The 18,513-nt window shown below is 46.9% G+C and overlaps 1 protein-coding gene across 3 annotated transcripts in view; it reads left to right on the top strand.

Moving 5' to 3' along the window:
* Window positions 1–18,513, top strand: part of NCAPD2 (non-SMC condensin I complex subunit D2) — an 89,007-nt gene that overhangs the window by 56,782 nt on the left and 13,712 nt on the right. For all 3 annotated transcript variants that reach the window (XM_085619822.1, XM_085619824.1, XM_085619823.1), the window contains 12 exons: window positions 2,273–2,357; window positions 4,196–4,329; window positions 4,872–5,004; window positions 8,224–8,308; window positions 8,491–8,661; window positions 8,793–9,007; window positions 13,614–13,719; window positions 16,511–16,634; window positions 16,711–16,866; window positions 17,204–17,381; window positions 17,481–17,575; window positions 18,223–18,303. In XM_085619822.1, the coding sequence (XP_085475948.1) occupies window positions 2,273–2,357; window positions 4,196–4,329; window positions 4,872–5,004; window positions 8,224–8,308; window positions 8,491–8,661; window positions 8,793–9,007; window positions 13,614–13,719; window positions 16,511–16,634; window positions 16,711–16,866; window positions 17,204–17,381; window positions 17,481–17,575; window positions 18,223–18,303 (1,563 nt within the window). The remainder of the gene's footprint in view (window positions 1–2,272; window positions 2,358–4,195; window positions 4,330–4,871; window positions 5,005–8,223; window positions 8,309–8,490; window positions 8,662–8,792; window positions 9,008–13,613; window positions 13,720–16,510; window positions 16,635–16,710; window positions 16,867–17,203; window positions 17,382–17,480; window positions 17,576–18,222; window positions 18,304–18,513) is intronic.

Below are 18,513 nucleotides of genomic sequence, written 5' to 3'. Positions count from 1 at the left end.
ACTAGAGGCAAAGCAGCGACTGCAGCTTTGCTTCAGAATGTTCCAATTGCTGACATTTGTAAGGCTGCTGCCTGGAAGTCGGTCCATACGTTTTCAAAGCATTACTGCCTGGATTCTGATGCTAGGGCAGATGCGCAGGTTGGACGTGGCTTCGCTGAGGAATTTGTTTGCACAGTAATTTGTTGGTGTCTGGGTTTTTACTCCACCGCTGTTTGTTGGTTGGGATGGGCTTGCCATTCTATTCATAGATTATGACTATACACAGAGATCCCCTACTACAGAAGGAGTAGTTTCTTACCTGTAACTCCAGTTCTGTAGTAGGGGTATCTCTGTTATAGTCATAAGCGACCCTCCCTCCTCCCCGGTGGAGTAACCTGACGGTATCAGGCCTGTTGTTATACACCTTCAAAAAGAACTGAAAGTAACTTGGGTTGGCTGTGCATCCTGGGATACCGGGGGTCTCTGGAGAGTTTCTTAAAGGCACGGTATCCCTTTAGACACATAATGACAGCCTATAGGGCTTGTCTGTCCACCCCTTCCTCTCTATTGTTTAAAGGGATTTTGGTGAAGGGAGTGTGAGATAATAAAGGAACATGTCAAATGTGAATAAAAATGACATTTAAACTTTATTTTGGCTTTTGTGTTCACTTCAGAGGAAGTGCTGGCCAGTGCAGCCTTGTTGTGATTAGGCTGTATTATTTTGTCTGTCTCTTAAGTGTCTTTGCAGGTTTGCAAATGCGGGACAGCTTAAGAGATATTTTTGATTGCTCCGGGGTCCCCGCACATGGGCGGGGAGTATTCATAGATTATGACTATAACAGAGATACCCCTACTACAGAACTGGAGTTACAGGTAAGAAACTACTCCTTATGTTCAGTTAAAATAGTTGCACGCTACGAATATCAGTGTTGGAATAGTGACCTCATCGGGACAGTTTACATTAGTGGCCATATGTAAGATTACCAGTAGTGATCACCATGGTGCATTAGGCAGCATTGCTAGCAGTAGTTTAAAAAGGCTTTTGCAATTTGGAATCCCTCTGCAAAGCTAATACATGCCAGCCACAGATGGAGTGCCCCAGCACGAAAATATTGGTAAGAAGTCTCTCCACATGACTGATCACTCAAATGTCCGCTTTAAATATATTTGGGAAATTTTATATATATTTTTTGTTTCTCCAAACACCTGAGTTCTGAAAATACACACCCTTATGTCTTGAATTCATACTTATGGCATACAGATGAGTTCAGCCAAACAAAAGGTTCCAATTGTGTGTACTTGCAGGTAGCTGGAAACCTACCAGTAGCTCACAAGCTATTCGTTGGGGAAGCCTGGTGTACACCTCAAAGCACCACTACCTTGATAGCCAGGTCCAATGGGGAGGACATTTCAATAATCCTGGTCTGCACGACTTTTTGGTCAGAGCGCACTCCACAGACCCTCCAACTTGGTAGGCACTGCTCTGTTCTCTATTCTAGAGGTGAGGAAGCTGCGGTAAGAAGTATTCATCAGACAAACGGGGTACTTCTCTCTAACTCTCTGGATACCATTACTACGGAATTCTTACTGTCCTCGTCTCCCTGTTCTGTGGAGTGTTCTCTTTTTTTTAACGCATAAAAAGGCCCCAAATTACAGATATGCACACTTGTACCTCCAATTGTTTTGTGCTCTGCGTCTGAGGGCGCAGAAGAGGCAGAGCAAGACACTGACACCAGTGCTCAGGGGTGGAGCTTATATGTGGCTTCCATCAGTTCTAGGTGAAAAAGTCAACACTGAAATGAATGGTGCCACAACGCGCCATGTGCTCACACTGCTGTGAACTTCTGGATCCAGTCCGGCACCTGGGCAATATTCTAAAAGTGAGGAATCTGCAGTTAGACTACCCACCAGAAATCACATCATCAAAGGAAAGTAACTTGTTTGTTCTGCTCTTTCATCAAAAGAAATTAATCTGTGATGGGTTGAATTGGCAACAAGTAGCATAAGCCAGGTTATATGCAGGGTGAAGAAATTTGTTTGTATGTGTAAGACTGACAGTTGACGTGCGTGCAGTCTATAATCCACAATTGTGAGAAGGTGGATTGTTCATGCATCTATCTGTGACATTCAAAGGGCCTCCCAGTGCATTGTCTCCCAATTGCCATTTGTAATCTGGATAAGACCACCATTAGCTAGCATGCAGTTGTCTGACGTCTTGTGAGTGTGGGCTAGCCTATTGGTTGTGTACATTTAGTATTGCATTCTGCATCAACCACATTTTTTATTCTTGCAGGGCGAAGGCTCAGGCTCTGGTGCACAACCTCTCCCTTCTCACTGTAGATGCTTCTCTGTCAACCATCCAATGCCTTGAAGAGATTGTAAGTGGATAAGTGGCTTGCTTCATATTATTTATCCTGGGGTTTTCTGTTCAGACTGGTCCTTTGTGTGAGTAGCTCAAATTGATTTCGCACCCTCAAGTCCCGATGTTAAGTGAAGCTAAATGGGTGACCTGAAAGCCTTTAGGTAGACTAGAGAAATTTCAGAAAGCTGCACATACAGGAAATCTGGGTGCTTCAGATACATTAAGAATGTTTTGCCTGCCTGGCAAATGACTCGTAGCAAACATTAAGTCAAAGAATTCTACTCTTGAACGTTAATGTTTTGAGTTTAGTCCCTCTGTGGTTAGGTCTAGCTTTTAACTGAAAATCAGTCTTGTTTTGCTAGTATAAGCACTGCTCAATGCATGAATATGTAGAAAACTGCCTGGGAAAAATACTTATCCGATTTGTTTGGCACAGCATGTTTCATCCAGATCTGTCAGGGACAGTGGTGGCAAAAAAGCGACACTTGCTATCTTAACATCCATGGCAAATTTCTGCTCGAGCTACAGGAAAAATGGCTTAATGCAATTGTAGTGAATTTCGCATGAAAGTATAACTTTTCTCAAGGATGTGCTTTTGCTGGGTTTGGTGTAAATTTATTCAGTGGTGTTCAAGAAATTGTGAGGCTTATGTTTTTTTAAGCCTCAAATCAAACTGGCATGGCCTGTCCAATTTTGGGAAATGGGTAACTGGACTGTTTATCTGCAGATAGTTTGCGTGCCCACGTTTTTTAAATAATTAACTGAGTAAACTTTCTCCTGCCATCCATTTTGGTCAACAGAACCGAAGTTTAGGATTGGAAGGTCAGAATTTGGACAAAATGTTGCAGCTGCCATTAGAGGCTGTGATGACTCTGTCCCAGTGTTCTGGATGAGGAAAAGGGAAGGAGCCTTAAGGCGGCAGGGAGGCAAAAGGATTCCTGCTGTGAGATGCATGTATGTTTCAGGGCCGCTCTGGAGTTTGAAATGTCCAAAAACTCTGGTCATTGGTACGTGATACCCTGACAAGTGCTTATTGAACCATAGTTGGAAAAGTCTGTGTGGTTCATAGACCTGGTGCCTGGTCTATCAACCTCCCAGAATATCCAACGATGCTACAAGTGTGCAAGCATCTGCAAACCCTTATTTTCATGTATTTTAAAAATTGCGTCTCACCATAGGCCATGCTTTTCCGCCATCCAGTGCTGCACAGGATCAAAGGCCTTAGCAGTGGTTGGCTGCATGTAGCAAGTAACGGAGTCTAGTAGCACAATGTAACCTTAAATTCATACTCCTAGCAGTACGTAATACTGCATTCATCAACCTCTCCGTAGTCTTACTATGTGTACTCCTGTAAAGATTATTTACAACCTTTCTAATTGCATTAGTCACATCACTGGTGAGGTCGTGAGCATTGCATTTAATGTGACTTATTGTTTGCTCAGTTGAGTTATTGATTGTGGTCCTTACAACATGCTGAAAAGGTCAATGGTTGTAATTTGCAACAATTAAATGCACTTAAACTGTTTTATTTACTGTTTCTGTAAGTGATATGAAAATATACATTTTGAATACGGAAATAGCGTTAGAGTGTAGATGTATGGCCATGCCTTCTGTTCACTGACATCTCAAGCCAATTGCTGGCCTTGGCTCAAATTAGGGTGAATTTACCTAATTAGTGGTCACTGTGCTACTGTGATTTTATCAAAGTGTTAAGTCTCTCAGAAATCCGTCCATCAGTGGTTTGCCCAATTCCTCTTTCCAATCCTTTTGTGTGACTCACCACCACCCTGAATCTTGTGGTTGCCCCCTGAATGTTTCTAGTGTCTCTTCCTTACAGTCTTTACCCTTCTGTAGGTTTCAGAGTTTGTGCTGAAGAATGAAATCCGCCCAGCTGTGATCCAACATCTCTGGGAGCGCTTCACCGAGAAGTCTTCATGCTCTCCCCTCGAGCGCAGGGCTTCCGTTTTGTTGCTGGGAATGATGGCCAAGTACGTAAGATTCGCATTACTTTAGTTAATGGGTGTAGCTGGAGTGGTTTCCAATTTGTTTGGGTTAATGAGATGCTGTTACGTTGCAGCTTCTTGCTGTGTGTAAAGTGTTTAGTAGAAGCTGTTGCTCTCCAGTAGTTTCACAGTTGTGTCTTTGCTCATCTGATGGAGCCACCTGTTTAGCTGCATTGGCTTGAGATTAAACCGTGCTTCAGTTCTCCTGAGTTTTCCACCTGCGGCTGATGGAATGAGTTGCATTGAATGTAAAGCCATAGGTCCCAGTGCTTTGCTGCTGTTGAGCAAGGAGCGTCTCAGTGGTTCCAAAAGGGGTTTCATTTAGCTCCCTGGGGCATCCTTGGTTCACTTCTTCTGAACCTGTAACAAATCTTTAATCTATCGGAGAGCGTCGGTTTAGGAATGTTCCTGCTGTGGAACCAACCGCTTATACTGTTGTCCACAATAGCCATTTGCACAAATGCTGTGCACTGCAGACTTGTAGGTCTTCTGCACTTACTTGAAACACCTTTTGCCTTCCACTGCAGAGGGCGCCCTGAAATTGTTGGCAGCAACCTGGATACCCTGGTGACTGTTGGGTTGGGTGAGAAAGTGCATGAGGACTACCGGCTAGCACGAGCAGTCTGCAACACTATCCTGAAAATTGGAGACGGCCAGAAGGTAAGATGTGGGGCATGTGGGAGACAGGTTGCAGCTACATGACCTAGATGACGTGTCCTTTGGCATAGCCTTGTTTCAGTGAATGAAAGTTATGTAATGGTGCATGAATTTAGTTTGCCAGCATTTTGGGCGACTTTCTTAGATGTGGATCCCTCTCCACTTGTGGCACTGCCCCAGCATATGTTGAGGCCTTAACCTAGGGGATGGTGGCTGTCTTACACAGAGACTTCACTCTGGCTTCCACTAGTGCACGTTACGGCCTCCTAAGCTTCAAACTCTGCACCAGTCAACCCCATTGTGATTCTTCAGGATACTATTGTGCACTGGCTGAACCAATCCCTCAGCCAACCGGCCTCAGTTATTGCTCCGGTGCTCTTTGGCTGCTGGCAGCTACTTGGACCTGCAGAATTCTAATAGTCTGGATCCCTTCACCCCAATCTGGACATGCACATTCATCTGCAAGTAGAAGTACAACATGCTGTCTTTGATGTAGGTTTTCTTGGCTGTGAAGATTGTATAGTGAACCTTGAACTACAGGACTTTTATTTTCATATGCGATCCTGTAATTGCACAGGTGATACCTAGGCTTTGGATTGTTCCACCCACTACCAGTTCGGTCCTCCTGTTTGGACATCTGCACTTCCAGTCTTTACAAACGTGATGTCTGTGGTTGGTACTTCTTGCAAGCTTGTGTTTGCTTTGTTCCTGTACATCAGTAAAAGCCCTGTGCCTTTTGGGCCTGCTTGCATCTTGCCGGTGCTTCATGCATGGTCACATGCATGCACTCCAGTGGGGCCCCTGCTTCCAGTGGTCCCAGCACAGGTGAGTTCTCAGACTGCATCTGTATTTCCATGGGAGCTACTCTGGACCTGCAGTGGGGGCTGCTGTCCTGTACTCGCATGTGAAAGCCTTTCTACCCTTTGCCAAAGTTGGCCCTACTAGTGATGGAGGGCCCCCTCCATTGCTTTGAGTGGACACCTCAGTGCACTATTAGATCTAAATCCCCCTTTGATGCAGAGGTCTGACACAATCAGATCAAGCTTTGTGATTCACCTGACTCTTGGTGTTTCTGTTCTACATCCCTGGCATGTTCATCCAGGTCCTGATGGGCAAATGACCACGATGTGGTGTGCAAACTGGGTAGTGGTGACTTGCCCTCCTATGCCACCAGGCACTGTGGTTGTGGGTGCACTCATGATGAATAAGCCGGTTGTGAACCACCTGGCGAAAATTAACATGCAGGCGGACTATCTCCGCTCTATCCTGCCAACTACATGGGGCAGCTTCACCTGGGTTTGTCTAGTCCACATTGTCTTCAGGGCTACCAGTGTCCACTTGTGGGCACACTATTGGCTGTTTTGTGATTATTTTCTACTGCAGGGAGCCTTGTTATGCCTGAGTTGGTCTTCCTTTTCTACTACACATCCACCAGTTTCTGATTCCTTACGCTCTGAGGAAACTGCACCAGTCCTGTGTGCCGATCTTGAATGTGTGGAGAATCTGAAACACATATACCCTGTCTGCTTCAACACATTTTTTATATCCAAATTGATCAGCTCTCTGAATTTCTATTTCATTATTAATTCCTATTCCAGATATTGGTTTACATACAGCTATTAATCGTGCTTCCTAGATGTCTTTAACAAATTGCAGAGAAGTGCGTTTCACAATGTCTGCATTGTCTTTTGCTTGAATAATGTTTCTTGCCGCAAGCTCTAGCTAGTGTCAATCGTGAAACTATTGGTATTGGTCTGTATTTTTAATTTGTGCAACTTGTTATACAAAAAAACTTTGAAACACACGTTGAAATGGATGGCCCCTCTGTGGTAGTATCCCCTGAGTAAGAGGCAATGGAAATCCAGGGCAATTGATGTGATTATGGTGCAGCAGGTTTATGAAGTTTGTGATGAGGGGTGTATGTCTAGCTTCATGGCACTTGTGAAATCCCAAAGAGTGTTTTTACGCTAGAAACCCAGCTTGTTGGCTTATTGCTGTCAGGCGCTGCTCAACCTTTAACCGGTTTGGCAAGTGGCAAAAGTAAACTTTAAATGTTAATAAAATCATTCTTAATTTGAGATGTGGCTAAAAAAAGTTCCAATAAAATGAATTGTGTGGTAGACCTAATCATTTCTCAGTAGATCTCTGCCAGAAAGCAGACTATAGTGAATGGTATGTTTGGCTTGCCAGCCACAAATACTAAAGGCTGTAAAGTAGGACATTTACACGTGTATTTTTAACAATTTGATAATGCATACATGTCCTAATGTTTTACTTTTTGAAATTACTTTGTTAATTACTACTTTTCCAATTTAAAGTGGTTAAATTCCATTGTGGAGCTTGCTGCTTACAGTCATTGGGTCTTGGGTCTGAGACCCTTTCAGACTGGGTTTTGATGATTTTGATTTGTTGGGCACAGTTGCACATCAATGGTAGGGGTTTTGGTCATGGTTGCTCTTTATGGTTGCATGGAAATGAAGCAGATAAGAGGAGTGTCTGACGATGTTTGATGCGACTGAGCAGGTTTTGGCGGTCAACCATGCTGAATGGTGGAATGGTGAACAATGGTCGAATAGTACAAGGAAGCATGCTCCTATATCATCCACTTTGCTGCATCCGCCCTGTTCTTGATAATCTTGCTTCTGTTGCCCAGGTGGATAGGTTGATTGGACGGTTGTCATCTAGGTAAGTTGATATTTGTACTACCACAGTTCTCTGGGATGTTGAGAATGGTGCAGGAGCAGTTGCTGGACATGTTGGTGTGAAAGACAGGATTTTTGTGCAGAGATGATAGCTGGTTTACACTGTACCAGGTTGATACGCTTTGTTTTTAAAGGCCGTTTTGCATTATTTGTGATGCTCGGAAATATGCTTACTTGTTAAGGTGTTGCAATACACCTGAAGATTTTTGCTTGTAGGTTGAGTTGTGTCAGAGACACTGGCTGGTTAAAAGATTTGGGTTATTGGTGTGTGTGGTGCTTTCGCTTAAACTTTCCAGATGTCACTATTTTTCATCGCCTTGTTTCTGTTAATGTCTTGAATTGTGTTCCACAGAAAATTGGGTTGGCTAGCTTCTCTGCATTGGGTGCATTCCTTGAACGGTTGCTTGTGCATTTGACTAGGTTAGCTCAGGCTCTTGTGTAAATGCTTCAAATTTGTGGCTCGTTGCTTTAACTTGATGCATGTCATAGAATAACTGTTTTACGCTATTTTGCTTTGCAGCAGACGCTTGGGAAAAGCAAGGAGCCCTTTAGGTTGCCTGGAGAGCACCAGCTCTTTGACCGGCTCACTGAGGCGGTGGTCGGAGGTAAGACAAACTTTGAAGTTGTCTAAAATTACTGCACTAAACTACACTTTTTAAAGGCAGAGCTGTCGCCCACAATGTACATGGTATCCTCGCTCCTGTCCGTGTCCTGGCAGTATTTTTTTCCCCTTTAAGTTAATATGCAGAATCTGGCACTTGTTAATATTATTTTCCTAATTACCTAGGCATTGCCAGCCCCAGTCTGCTCTGGCTTCCCTTCACAGAGACTGCGATCACAGTCATTTATCAGCTGGCTGAGGAGCCAGAGAGGGTCTGTGCCCCAATCCTGCAGCGATGCTCCAAGCTAGTGTTGGACCAGTTGGACAGTGCAACAGCTGAGAAAGAAGAGGCCACAGGTGAGCGACTTGTTGAATGGCAACTTGGTCAGTAGACTTGGTGCAGTATTTGTCATTTTTCAAAGATTCGTTGTGGGGAATGAAAGGCAGGTGGGTTTCAATTTGCATCACTCAAAACAGTCCTATTTCAGAGCTTCCGACAGAGACTCCGACTTCAGACGAAGCCCTCGATTGCCCTACACTCCCCACGTTCCTCCTAACACACCTACTGTCCCTGGCTGGGGACGTGGCCCTTCAGGAGGTTGTCCACCTCGAGCGGGCAGTCAGTTCTGAGCTGCGGCGGCGCCGCGTCATCAAGGAGGATCAGGAAGCCAAGAAGAGTGCGGACAAACAGAAGAAGCAGAAGGTGAGCCGCGCTGCCGGATCCTGCACGGTATCTTGGGCAGAACACCTACACATTAGACCTAGCCTCCTGGCCGAGCAGAGCTGCTAGCATCCCACAAACCTTCAAAGCCCCGTCTGCACTTAAAAAGAAAGATGGAGCTTTTTATACTGTGCCGTCCCTGCAGATGGCGCTGGTGTATTCACCTTAAATGAGAAGTGTAAGAAGCCCTAGCAAAACTAGCATTGGAAATGCAATAGGTCTTGCAATTGCTTAAGTTAGAGCTATTGGCGTTGTAAAAGACTGTCTTTTATCCATAATGTACGAAACGCGAGCAGGTCGAGCAGAAAGAACATCGCCCACTCCTGCGGCACCCTGCTCCTGCCAGAAAATATGCTGCTTTGAAAGCTGTTTTTTAAGACTCCTGCATGTGTGCATTTTCTTGGCATTTGTGGAAAGTGCAGTATATGCAAGGGCCAATCAAACCGTAAATCGGAACCTTCCCAACTCCCTCCAAAAATGTTGCTAATGGAGTCTGGTATACTTTGGCAAAGTTCGAAGACTGCCAGCCTGCTGGATGATGGTGTGGCTAATGGATATGACCGCATGACTGGGTATGTTACCCCCTCGCCTACCACATAGACACCCTCCCTCTCCTTTGAGGTATGGCTGCCTGGGGGATGCGAAGGACCGTGTTTGGAATGAATCCATCACTCTCAGGGCGGGAAACGTCATGGACGCCGCATCTGCACCGCATAAGAAGTCCGCGCACTGCTCTCCCTTGCTGATGACCCCCTGCAGCCGGTGAAAGTAACGCCCCAGGCAACAGCCACCTTTCCCACCAAACACACAAGCTGCAGGTCCAGGGCGTAATCTGTAGTGTATTTACACTGACTGCCCTTCCCCTGCTGCGAGGACCACACCAGCCATGCCCAAAATTAAGTTACTTTATTACAAGTGACAGAATCTGGGGAGACCAGACAGATGTCTGCGGGGAGCAGCCCTGCCCTGTCCCAACTGCGAGCAACGAAAAACAAAGACAGCGGGAATCGCGGCAGGGCAGCTGAGGCTGGGCTATGACACCTGGGACAGGAGTTCCACATACAAAGTAGAGCTCACGCTGCATGTATCTTTATAACTATGCGGTCACTCACCGGCAGACGCCAATGCTCCATCTGCCTTTTGGGTAGCCTTCTCCTTAATCCGTGTGCCCGAAGCTCACTGTCATCGTGACAAAGGGCACCGAAGCTCTAGACCCGCTTTTTGAGCCGCGCCAGCTCCTTGCCGGCGAGGGCAGCGGGATCGGGGCTCAAGGTGCTGCCGGCGCTGTTCTTTTGTTGTGCCCTGGACTCAGCGAGTTGCACATCTCGCGATGTGCAAGGGTTGTAGCTCTGGGAGCTACGCAGGGTCCCACGGGACAGGAAGCGCTTGAAATGGTCAAGCAGCGCCGCATTGGTAGTCTGCCGCCCGGCACAGGAAGTCCAGCACCTCTTCCTGGCTGAGTTCTCGAGCCATCATGCAAGAAACGGCGCCTGGCCATTTAATTGAAACAAGCTCTCGCCATTGCGGAATGGCAGACGCTTGTTTACATCACGCTTTCCCCTCAATGAAAAAACAAAGTGCCTACACCAACTAGAAGGAGGAGAGGTCGCAGTTGCTCCACTCTGACTCCTGCTTGATGGCGGGCCCAGGCCTGCGGTACCGCGCCGCAGCTCGTCCGCAGCATGGAGAGCGTGCTCATGTACAAGTCCACATGGGCGGGGCCTAAAGGACACCGGGAGGGTACAAACCACCTTCACTTTTAAATCAAAAGCGAGCGTTTAACATAGTGACACGCGCCAATGAAAAGCATAGGTGGAGCTTCCACCCCACTTGCAACTTCAACTTGACAATAGATCTCGCAGAGCGAGCAGCGCATGCGCTGCAACGCTAGCCGAGACCTAAAAATAAATAGGGGAAGGAGATTTACAGCATACACAGCAGTTTACAAAAGGTGCACTCAAGCAAAACTTTGTTAAACTAAATAGTTACTTGTGTTTTTTGGATTGGTGGAAGTGCAGCACAATCACTTTTTTGACCATGGGAGTGAGGGAAAGTGATGTACAGTTGCATCCTACTTACAGGGTAGATCAGTGGAGAAAACGGAGTGCAATAGATGTGGCACAACGAGTCCTACGTCTACCCCTTTCATAGTTTCAACTGCATTTCATGCATTTCTCCCCAGTGAGCCAGCATGATTTAGCTGTGTTCTCTCAAAGAAATGCTGGGTTTAAGTGCACCCACTGGCCTGATAACCAGCATAATGTAAGATCTTCCTGGATTTGTGCTAAGGACGAGCGGTTGTAGAGAGGGCACGGAGTAATGTCTAGGGCAGGGTCTCCAAACTCTTCTAAAATAATAGCTACTTGTAGTCAATGAGAATCCTTGCGAGCTACCTATCATTAGTGTTGGAATCATGACCACATCAGTAAAGATACATGATTGGTCAGTAAGCAAGCTTACCAGCAGCGGTCACCTTAGTGCATCAGGCAGGGCTGCCTGCTGTAACTTAATAGTCTTTGTCAATTTCAAATGCCTCAATATGAGAAATACAGCAGTCCTAGCTGTAATGTCCCTTGCACGGAGGAAACCATAGTAATAAATCTCTCCAGTCCTAATTATTTAGCACGCCAATATCTGTTTTAAATATAGTTTCGAAATTCAACAATTTTTCGCCAAACTGAAGGTTGAGTTTTCAAAGTAGACAAATATTCTTGAATACATCCTTTTTCCAGTTTTGGGATATTATTATTATTATTATTATTATTATTATTATTTGGAGTTTTTTATACCGCGCACGGTTACCCTTGGGCATCCCAGCGCTGTCAATAGATCGGAGCAGCACCCAGCGCATGTCATCTCAAACCGGGAACAGGTGAGTTTTTAATAGTTTGCGGAAACGCAGAGTGTTGGTTTCTGCCCGCAATCTGAGTGGCAGGGAGTTCCAGGCGGAGGCCGTATTCACTGAGAACCTTCTCCCTCCGGTACGGGCTCGTCTTACTCTATAAGACTGGAGAAATTTATGATCAGAGCGAAGAGCCCTTGCTGCTTTATAAGGTTGGATCATGTTCCTCAGGATCGCTGGGCCCTTCCCCTGCAGACTCTTCTGTGCCATGCAGAGTGCCTTAAAGGTTACTCTTTCCCGCATCGGGAGCCAATGCAGTGCCATCAATGCTGGTTTAGCAGACTGCCTTCTGGGGACATTAGTTAGCAGTCTGGCTGCTGCATTTTGCACCTGCTGCAACTTCTTGAATGTGGATTCCGGAGCACCCAAGAAGAGAGCATTGCTGTAATCCAGCCTAGAGATGATGAGCCCCTGTATAAGCAACTTACGAGAGGTCTCAGGGAGGAGTGACAGAATCTTGCGGGCTGACCGGAGCATACCAAAACGGACACCCGCGGTCTTTTTGGCGTGTGTTCTAAACGTCAGGTCTTGCTCCAGCCACACCCCCAGGCTCTTAATCTCCTTCTTTGGGCTGGGAAGAGCTCCCATGCAGTCAGGCCAACTACTGAGAGACAGGGAGACGGAAGACTGACCTAAGATCATAAGCTCGGTCTTAGAGCCGTTCAATTTCAGGGATGAGTTACACATCCACCCGAATACTGCCTCCAGGCAGGAATGGAGCGCCGCTGGTTGCTTCTCTAACTGAGAAAGCCCCACCACCAACTGCGTGTCGTCCGCATAGCTGATGATATTAAAGCCGAACGGAGACACCACGTCCTCCAGGGGGGCCATATATACATTAAATAATGTAGGGCTCAGCGACGAGCCCTGGGGAACCCCCCACTGGAGGGCGAAAGGGGGAGACTTCTCGTTTCCTTCCCAAACTTCAAATGACCGTCCTCCTAAAAAGGAGGCAAGCCATCCCAGAGCCTTCCCTGTGACACCCAGCCCTTCCAGTCGCTGGAGTAATACCTGATGATTCACGGTATCAAAGGCCGCACTCAGGTCCAGGAGGATCACTGCCACTGACCCTCCTGAATCCAGAATGCATCTGGCCTCCTCCACCACGGCCAGAAGGGCGGTGTCTGTGCCCTGTCCAGGCCTGAATCCTGTCTGGGAGTCCCGTAGCCGGCCATTAGCCTCATTCATTCAACTAGTCACAAGCTTCTAGTTTAGTAGGCTGGGCTGCACATAGGAGAGCTACTAAAACGTAGATGGAGAGCTATCAGTAGTTCACGAGCTATTCGTTGGAGAGGCCTGGTCTAGGGCATTTGAAAAGCCACTTTGATGTACAAAAGGATGCAGTCAGTGCAGATCTGTAACAGTCCAGTATGAGCTCTGTGCTTGCGGCTAGAACGTCCCACTGTCATTGTTAGCCGCTTCTGTCATCCAGACTGCTCTTCGGAGTGTTTTTGGGAGCAGATGGGGGTCTGAGGTTGGAGTTGCCTACACCTTGGCAGGCTGCCTGTGATCATTTTGGGGTGGTCTAGGATCTAGTTTGAGGCTTCACCCTGCAGAAAGCTCTTTTTATGTATATTTTCTTTCCTGATATTGGAGGGTTGCTTCTGCCTGCCAATGACAACATTCTGCCAAAGGCTGATTTAAGGGTCACCCTTTCCAAAAGTAAAATCTGTAATTATTCTTTAGGGAGACGAAAGCACAATGGAGGAGGAGCTGGGGCTGGTTGGGGCCTGTGCTGACGATACAGAGGCAGAGCTGATCAGGAAGATCTGTGAATCTGAACTGCTAGCTGGTGAGTGATTCAACCTTACTTTGCTCTTTGCTATCCCTTCTAGGGGGTGACTAGCGTCATCAAGGGAGTAACCAGAAAATGTAAATGCCCCCCACTTTGCACCAAACATCTAACGCAGAGTTGGAGAAACCAGTCCGACCCATCCTGGAACAATTTTATTCACCCATGTATCTTTCAGTTCATTCTTCCTCATACCTGCCCTCCACTCATCCATATTTCAATTTTGTATATCTCCAGTCATCCTTTCACTTTAATCTGTTCACACATTCCCCCTTTCACCCACCTATCCATCATTTGTCTTCAATCCGCCCAAGTTTGACTATTCTGTCAATCCAGTCTTTCACCGATCCGTCCATCTAATGCCCATTCTGTCCACACATCCATCCATTCATTCATCCACCCATATCCATTCTTTCACTTTCATCCATCCTTTCAAGCATTCTTGGGCCCATCCATCCTTTCTTCCATGAATCCTTCCTTCCTTTGCTCTTTTCAACCTACCACTCTTAATAGTAGGGGCTTCTACGGGACTAGGTGGGAGGGGATCCTACAATTACAATACCCCTTGTGTGGCGAACAGGGTTTCCACATAAAGCTATTTTGATTGTTGCTACGACTCTTGCTGCCAACATTTAGAGGGGTCTGGTAGGCATCTCTGGAGCTCAATAACAGGCTTCCAAAGTAGGCGGGCGCCCTCCATGAGATGGACCCCTCGCTCTGGGTAGAAAGTGGCGCTGAAAATGATTTAGCTGGGGAGTTCCAGCTGTAAATGCCATATTAGACTTTCCTGTTCTACAGCAGCTCGCCTGCCTTGGAGGCTTCTGTTGTGCGGAGCTGTGCCTTAACCCACGGCACAGCTCTGCTGGGAACAGCAGCCTCCAACATGAGCTAAAGAAGCTTAGAACAGCAACAAAACCAACGAGCTAGCCCAGTGATGAAGCATGACACTCATTTGGGAGTATGTGTGCCCGTGCTGCTATTGGAGCATATTCCTTTCCCTGGAACCTTTGACTTTAAACTTTCTTCATGAGGAACTGCACACCAGGTTTATAAATGGATTTAAGCAAGGAGCACGTGTGCTAGTCCTTTATCACTCCTGGTTCCTCTAATTTACAGAGTTCCATGTTGATCAACAGGTCACCTCATCAGCAGCCTTTACTCTTCTTCACATTTGTAAGGAGGAGAGAACTCCACTGTTTGGATCTCAAATGAGCACAGAGCTTTTATATTGAGTGTACCAAAGAACATTGAGTAGTCTATCTGCTCTTTGTGTGGTTCACTGGAGCACAAAAAGCAGGTAGGGCCGTGTTGAAAAGGAAAATCTCCTGCCAGATCATGCTCTGCGTTAATATCTGCTACACACTGGCCGAAAAGCAGACTCCGGAAGAACAGAGCTCATCTCCCCCAGGGCCAAAGATGCCACTGGAGTCAGGCTATCCTGGCTGATGAGGGCTGAAAGCCCAAAACCGGTCCTAGGATGCTGTTTCCAGTCCAGGGGGGACCTGGCCTGGCAGTTCGGCTGGACTGTTCCCATTGGACACAGGGTCAAGACTGATTTGCATATGGCTGGGTCCAAACTGGAATGGCATGGTGAGCAAAAAAACGATGGATTTAGGCCCAGAGCTCTGTACTGGGGAGAATGTATGACATTGTTCTGCATTCTGTCCATCAATTGTTCTTTTACCTTTGTGCTGGCACGTGGCTTTCTGTCCTGGGCGTTTGCCAGGAAGCTACATGGGAGTCACTCCATAGGTTCATGAAGCACTGCGGTCTCGGCAGCTGGGTTTGCTGAGAGGCATTTCGCTGCTTGGTCCTACAGGCCTTTCTCTTTTAAGTCCAATGACAGACCCACCTACCGATGGGTACTGCTTTGGTAGCTATTCAAAAGGTGAGCAATCTGTGGGTTTAAGTCTCTACCAGAAGGACCATTACCGAAGGTAAGAAACTTGCTCGTCTGATAGACTCTAATTGCAGGGTCCTCACCGACTCTGAATTGTCATCTGTCCATTAATTAGATCTCCAGTCTAGTAAATCTGCATATTGGTCACAGCCAATTTACTGTTGGGGCTCTGCATCTGGACACGCGGACAGCCTCGAAAGCAATTGATGTCTGTGGGAATTGCGTCTCTATACGCTCTGCACATCCTTTTATGAGCAAAGCAGCTTCTGTGCAGAGCCTCATAGAATCGCCCTTAACCGAAGTCTAGGTATCTGCACACTGGCCACAACCAATATGCATTTGAGGCTCTGCGTCTAGGGTCGTGGACTGCCTTGAAACTAACTGAAGTCAGTGTGCGGGATTGCAGTCCATATAGACAGTACAATAGTCCTTTTAATCCTCTATTATGGCAATCTTCAATTAATGAGCAAGTGACCCCATCAGAAACCATGAAAGTGAGCTTGGGTCCACTGTAAGATCCAAATGGATCCTCTGCGTCAGAATGATGGCCAGTAAAAATGCGAAAGCCGGTTGTGGGCTTAAATGCACAGTGCAGTGTCTGCTTGTAAAGCACAGGCTTTTCTGGCCATTTGATTTCTTTTCCATTAAAGCTTCATAACTAGAGCTTTGGTGTCTCGCCTGACTGTGCCGGAAAAGGCCAAATGTACAGTATGTCACACACCTGTGGATCCAGTGCCTCCTGCAGTAACACCGAAGGGTTCCCAACCAGTTTCCTTAGGCGGTTACATTGCCTTAACAGACCCTTAGTCTGGCATGAACTTGTAATTGGGTCTAGATGGATCTAGCTAGAGAATGTAGTACTGATAAACTGTTCTTTTTCGTTTCCACCAGATTCTCAGTATCTCTCGATGTTTGTCCCACTGATTCTGAAGGTTTGCAACAGCCCTGGCAAGTACAATGACCCGGACCTTTGCACTGCGGCATCGCTGGCGCTTGCGAAGTTCATGATGATTAGGTAAGGCGAAAAGACATGGGAGCATCCATTTTCCATGCCACAGCCTGCTCTAACATCTGCTTCTCCCTCACTGCAGCTCTGACTTCTGTGACACTCACCTCCGCCTACTCTTCACCATGCTGGAAAAGTCTCCCCTCCCTAGCGTCAGGTCCAACATCATGATCGCCTTGGGGGATCTCTCCATCCGCTTTCCCAATCTGATTGAGCCTTGGACACCGCACTTGTATGCAAGGTAAAGGTGGGAAGTTAGGGCTTGTCAACCCTACCTCCTGGGGGCTTGTGGGCAGTGCATGGGTGGCATTTGTTTCTTTTTTGCTCCACCCCATCAAACCTATAATGCCTCTCCCATGCATTGGTAGTACATTCTGTCCTCTGTTCTCCCTTAAGTCTGTACCAAATTGTACTTTGAAGTGGGTGAGGGGCGTGAGCAGAGTAGTATTCTGGAAATGGCAATCTTTGGCATGGATTGTGCCAAAGGATTACTTCTGGGTGGTGGGCACTAGTGCCTTTTTACGACTACTTTCTACGTTGGTGTGATTTCAACTTGTACAGTGCCGCCCTCTCTGCAGGTTACGGGATGATTCCTGCAGCGTCCGGAAGACAGCCGGTATAGTCATGACTCACTTAATTCTGAAAGATATGGTGAAGGTCAAAGGTCAAGTGAGTGAAATGGCTGTTTTGGTGATCGACCCTGAAGCAGAAATTGCAGCACTGGCTCGGAACTTCTTCAATGAACTCTCCAACAAGGTAGGCAGGCTGATTCGTTGTCTTTTCAGCTCTACCTACTGGAGACTGGGGTGCAGGGCTCCTCTGTTCTAGATCTCTAACCACATCTCCTCCCTTTAGGGCAATGCGGTGTACAATCTCCTGCCAGACATCATAAGTCGACTCTCGGACCCGGAGTGTGGGGTGGACGAGGAGCCTTTCCAGACTATCATGAAGTGAGTTAGTGGGGTGAGAGCCATAGTCGTGGGTGGATTACGGACAGCGAGTAGGCCCAATTCAAGGTTATGGGAAGTTAAGACTGTACACATTCACTATGTCCTTGGCTAACTAGTGTATGTAAGCAAACGTAAGGAGGTGGTGGACGGAGCGCTGAAACTTTGACACTCACCCCAGTCACAGATCTGGGTTGAATTCATCACTGTACTTTAGCTCACTTCGCCACCCCAGTTCAGACCCAGCTATATGCAAATCAGTCTTGGAAGCTTGCTTCCTGTCTGGGGAAGACCTGGCTTGCAGTTCGAGATGGACTGTTCCCATGAGGAACTGGGGATTGATTTGCATATGGCTGGGTCAGAACTGGGGTGGCGAAGTGAGCCAAAGAATGGTGGATTCAACCCAGATCTGTGACTGGGGCGTAGTGTCAGTTTCAGCGCTCCGTCCACCACCTCATTGTGTTTGGTAACTAGTGGATGTGACTGATTTCTCCAACAGTTGTATGGGGGCTGCATGAGGAGTTATGCCAAGAAGCGGTTTAACCGTTTTATTAAGTTTGCTGCCTTACTCTTTCAGTTCAATGTTTCCTTAGCACAACTCTTTCTCTCCCCTCTTCTTAAGTACCATCTCATGTTATTGTCTTTTGCAGGCAGCTTCTCTCCTACATCACGAAGGATAAGCAGACTGAGAGCCTGGTGGAGAAGCTGTGTCAGCGGTTCCGCACCGCCAGGTAGCTTTGCTGCTTGCAACCCCCCCTGTAATAGCTGGTGTTCTGAGATCTGTGCTTGATTGGGGTCTGATGCTGTGCTCGTAAAACTACATTCAAGGTCGGGGAAGCAAGGTGTCCGAGGTCTGAAGAGCTGGCTAATGTGGCTCTGTTGTATGAGAGAAGGGGGAATGGTCGCCCTCTGGACTCTACGGTCTATTGTGGCTCTGTTGT

This window comes from Triturus cristatus, chromosome 7, assembly GCF_964204655.1.
Source record: "Triturus cristatus chromosome 7, aTriCri1.1, whole genome shotgun sequence".
Taxonomy (NCBI): Eukaryota; Metazoa; Chordata; class Amphibia; order Caudata; family Salamandridae; genus Triturus; species Triturus cristatus.
This window is presented reverse-complemented; position numbering and strand designations above follow the sequence as displayed.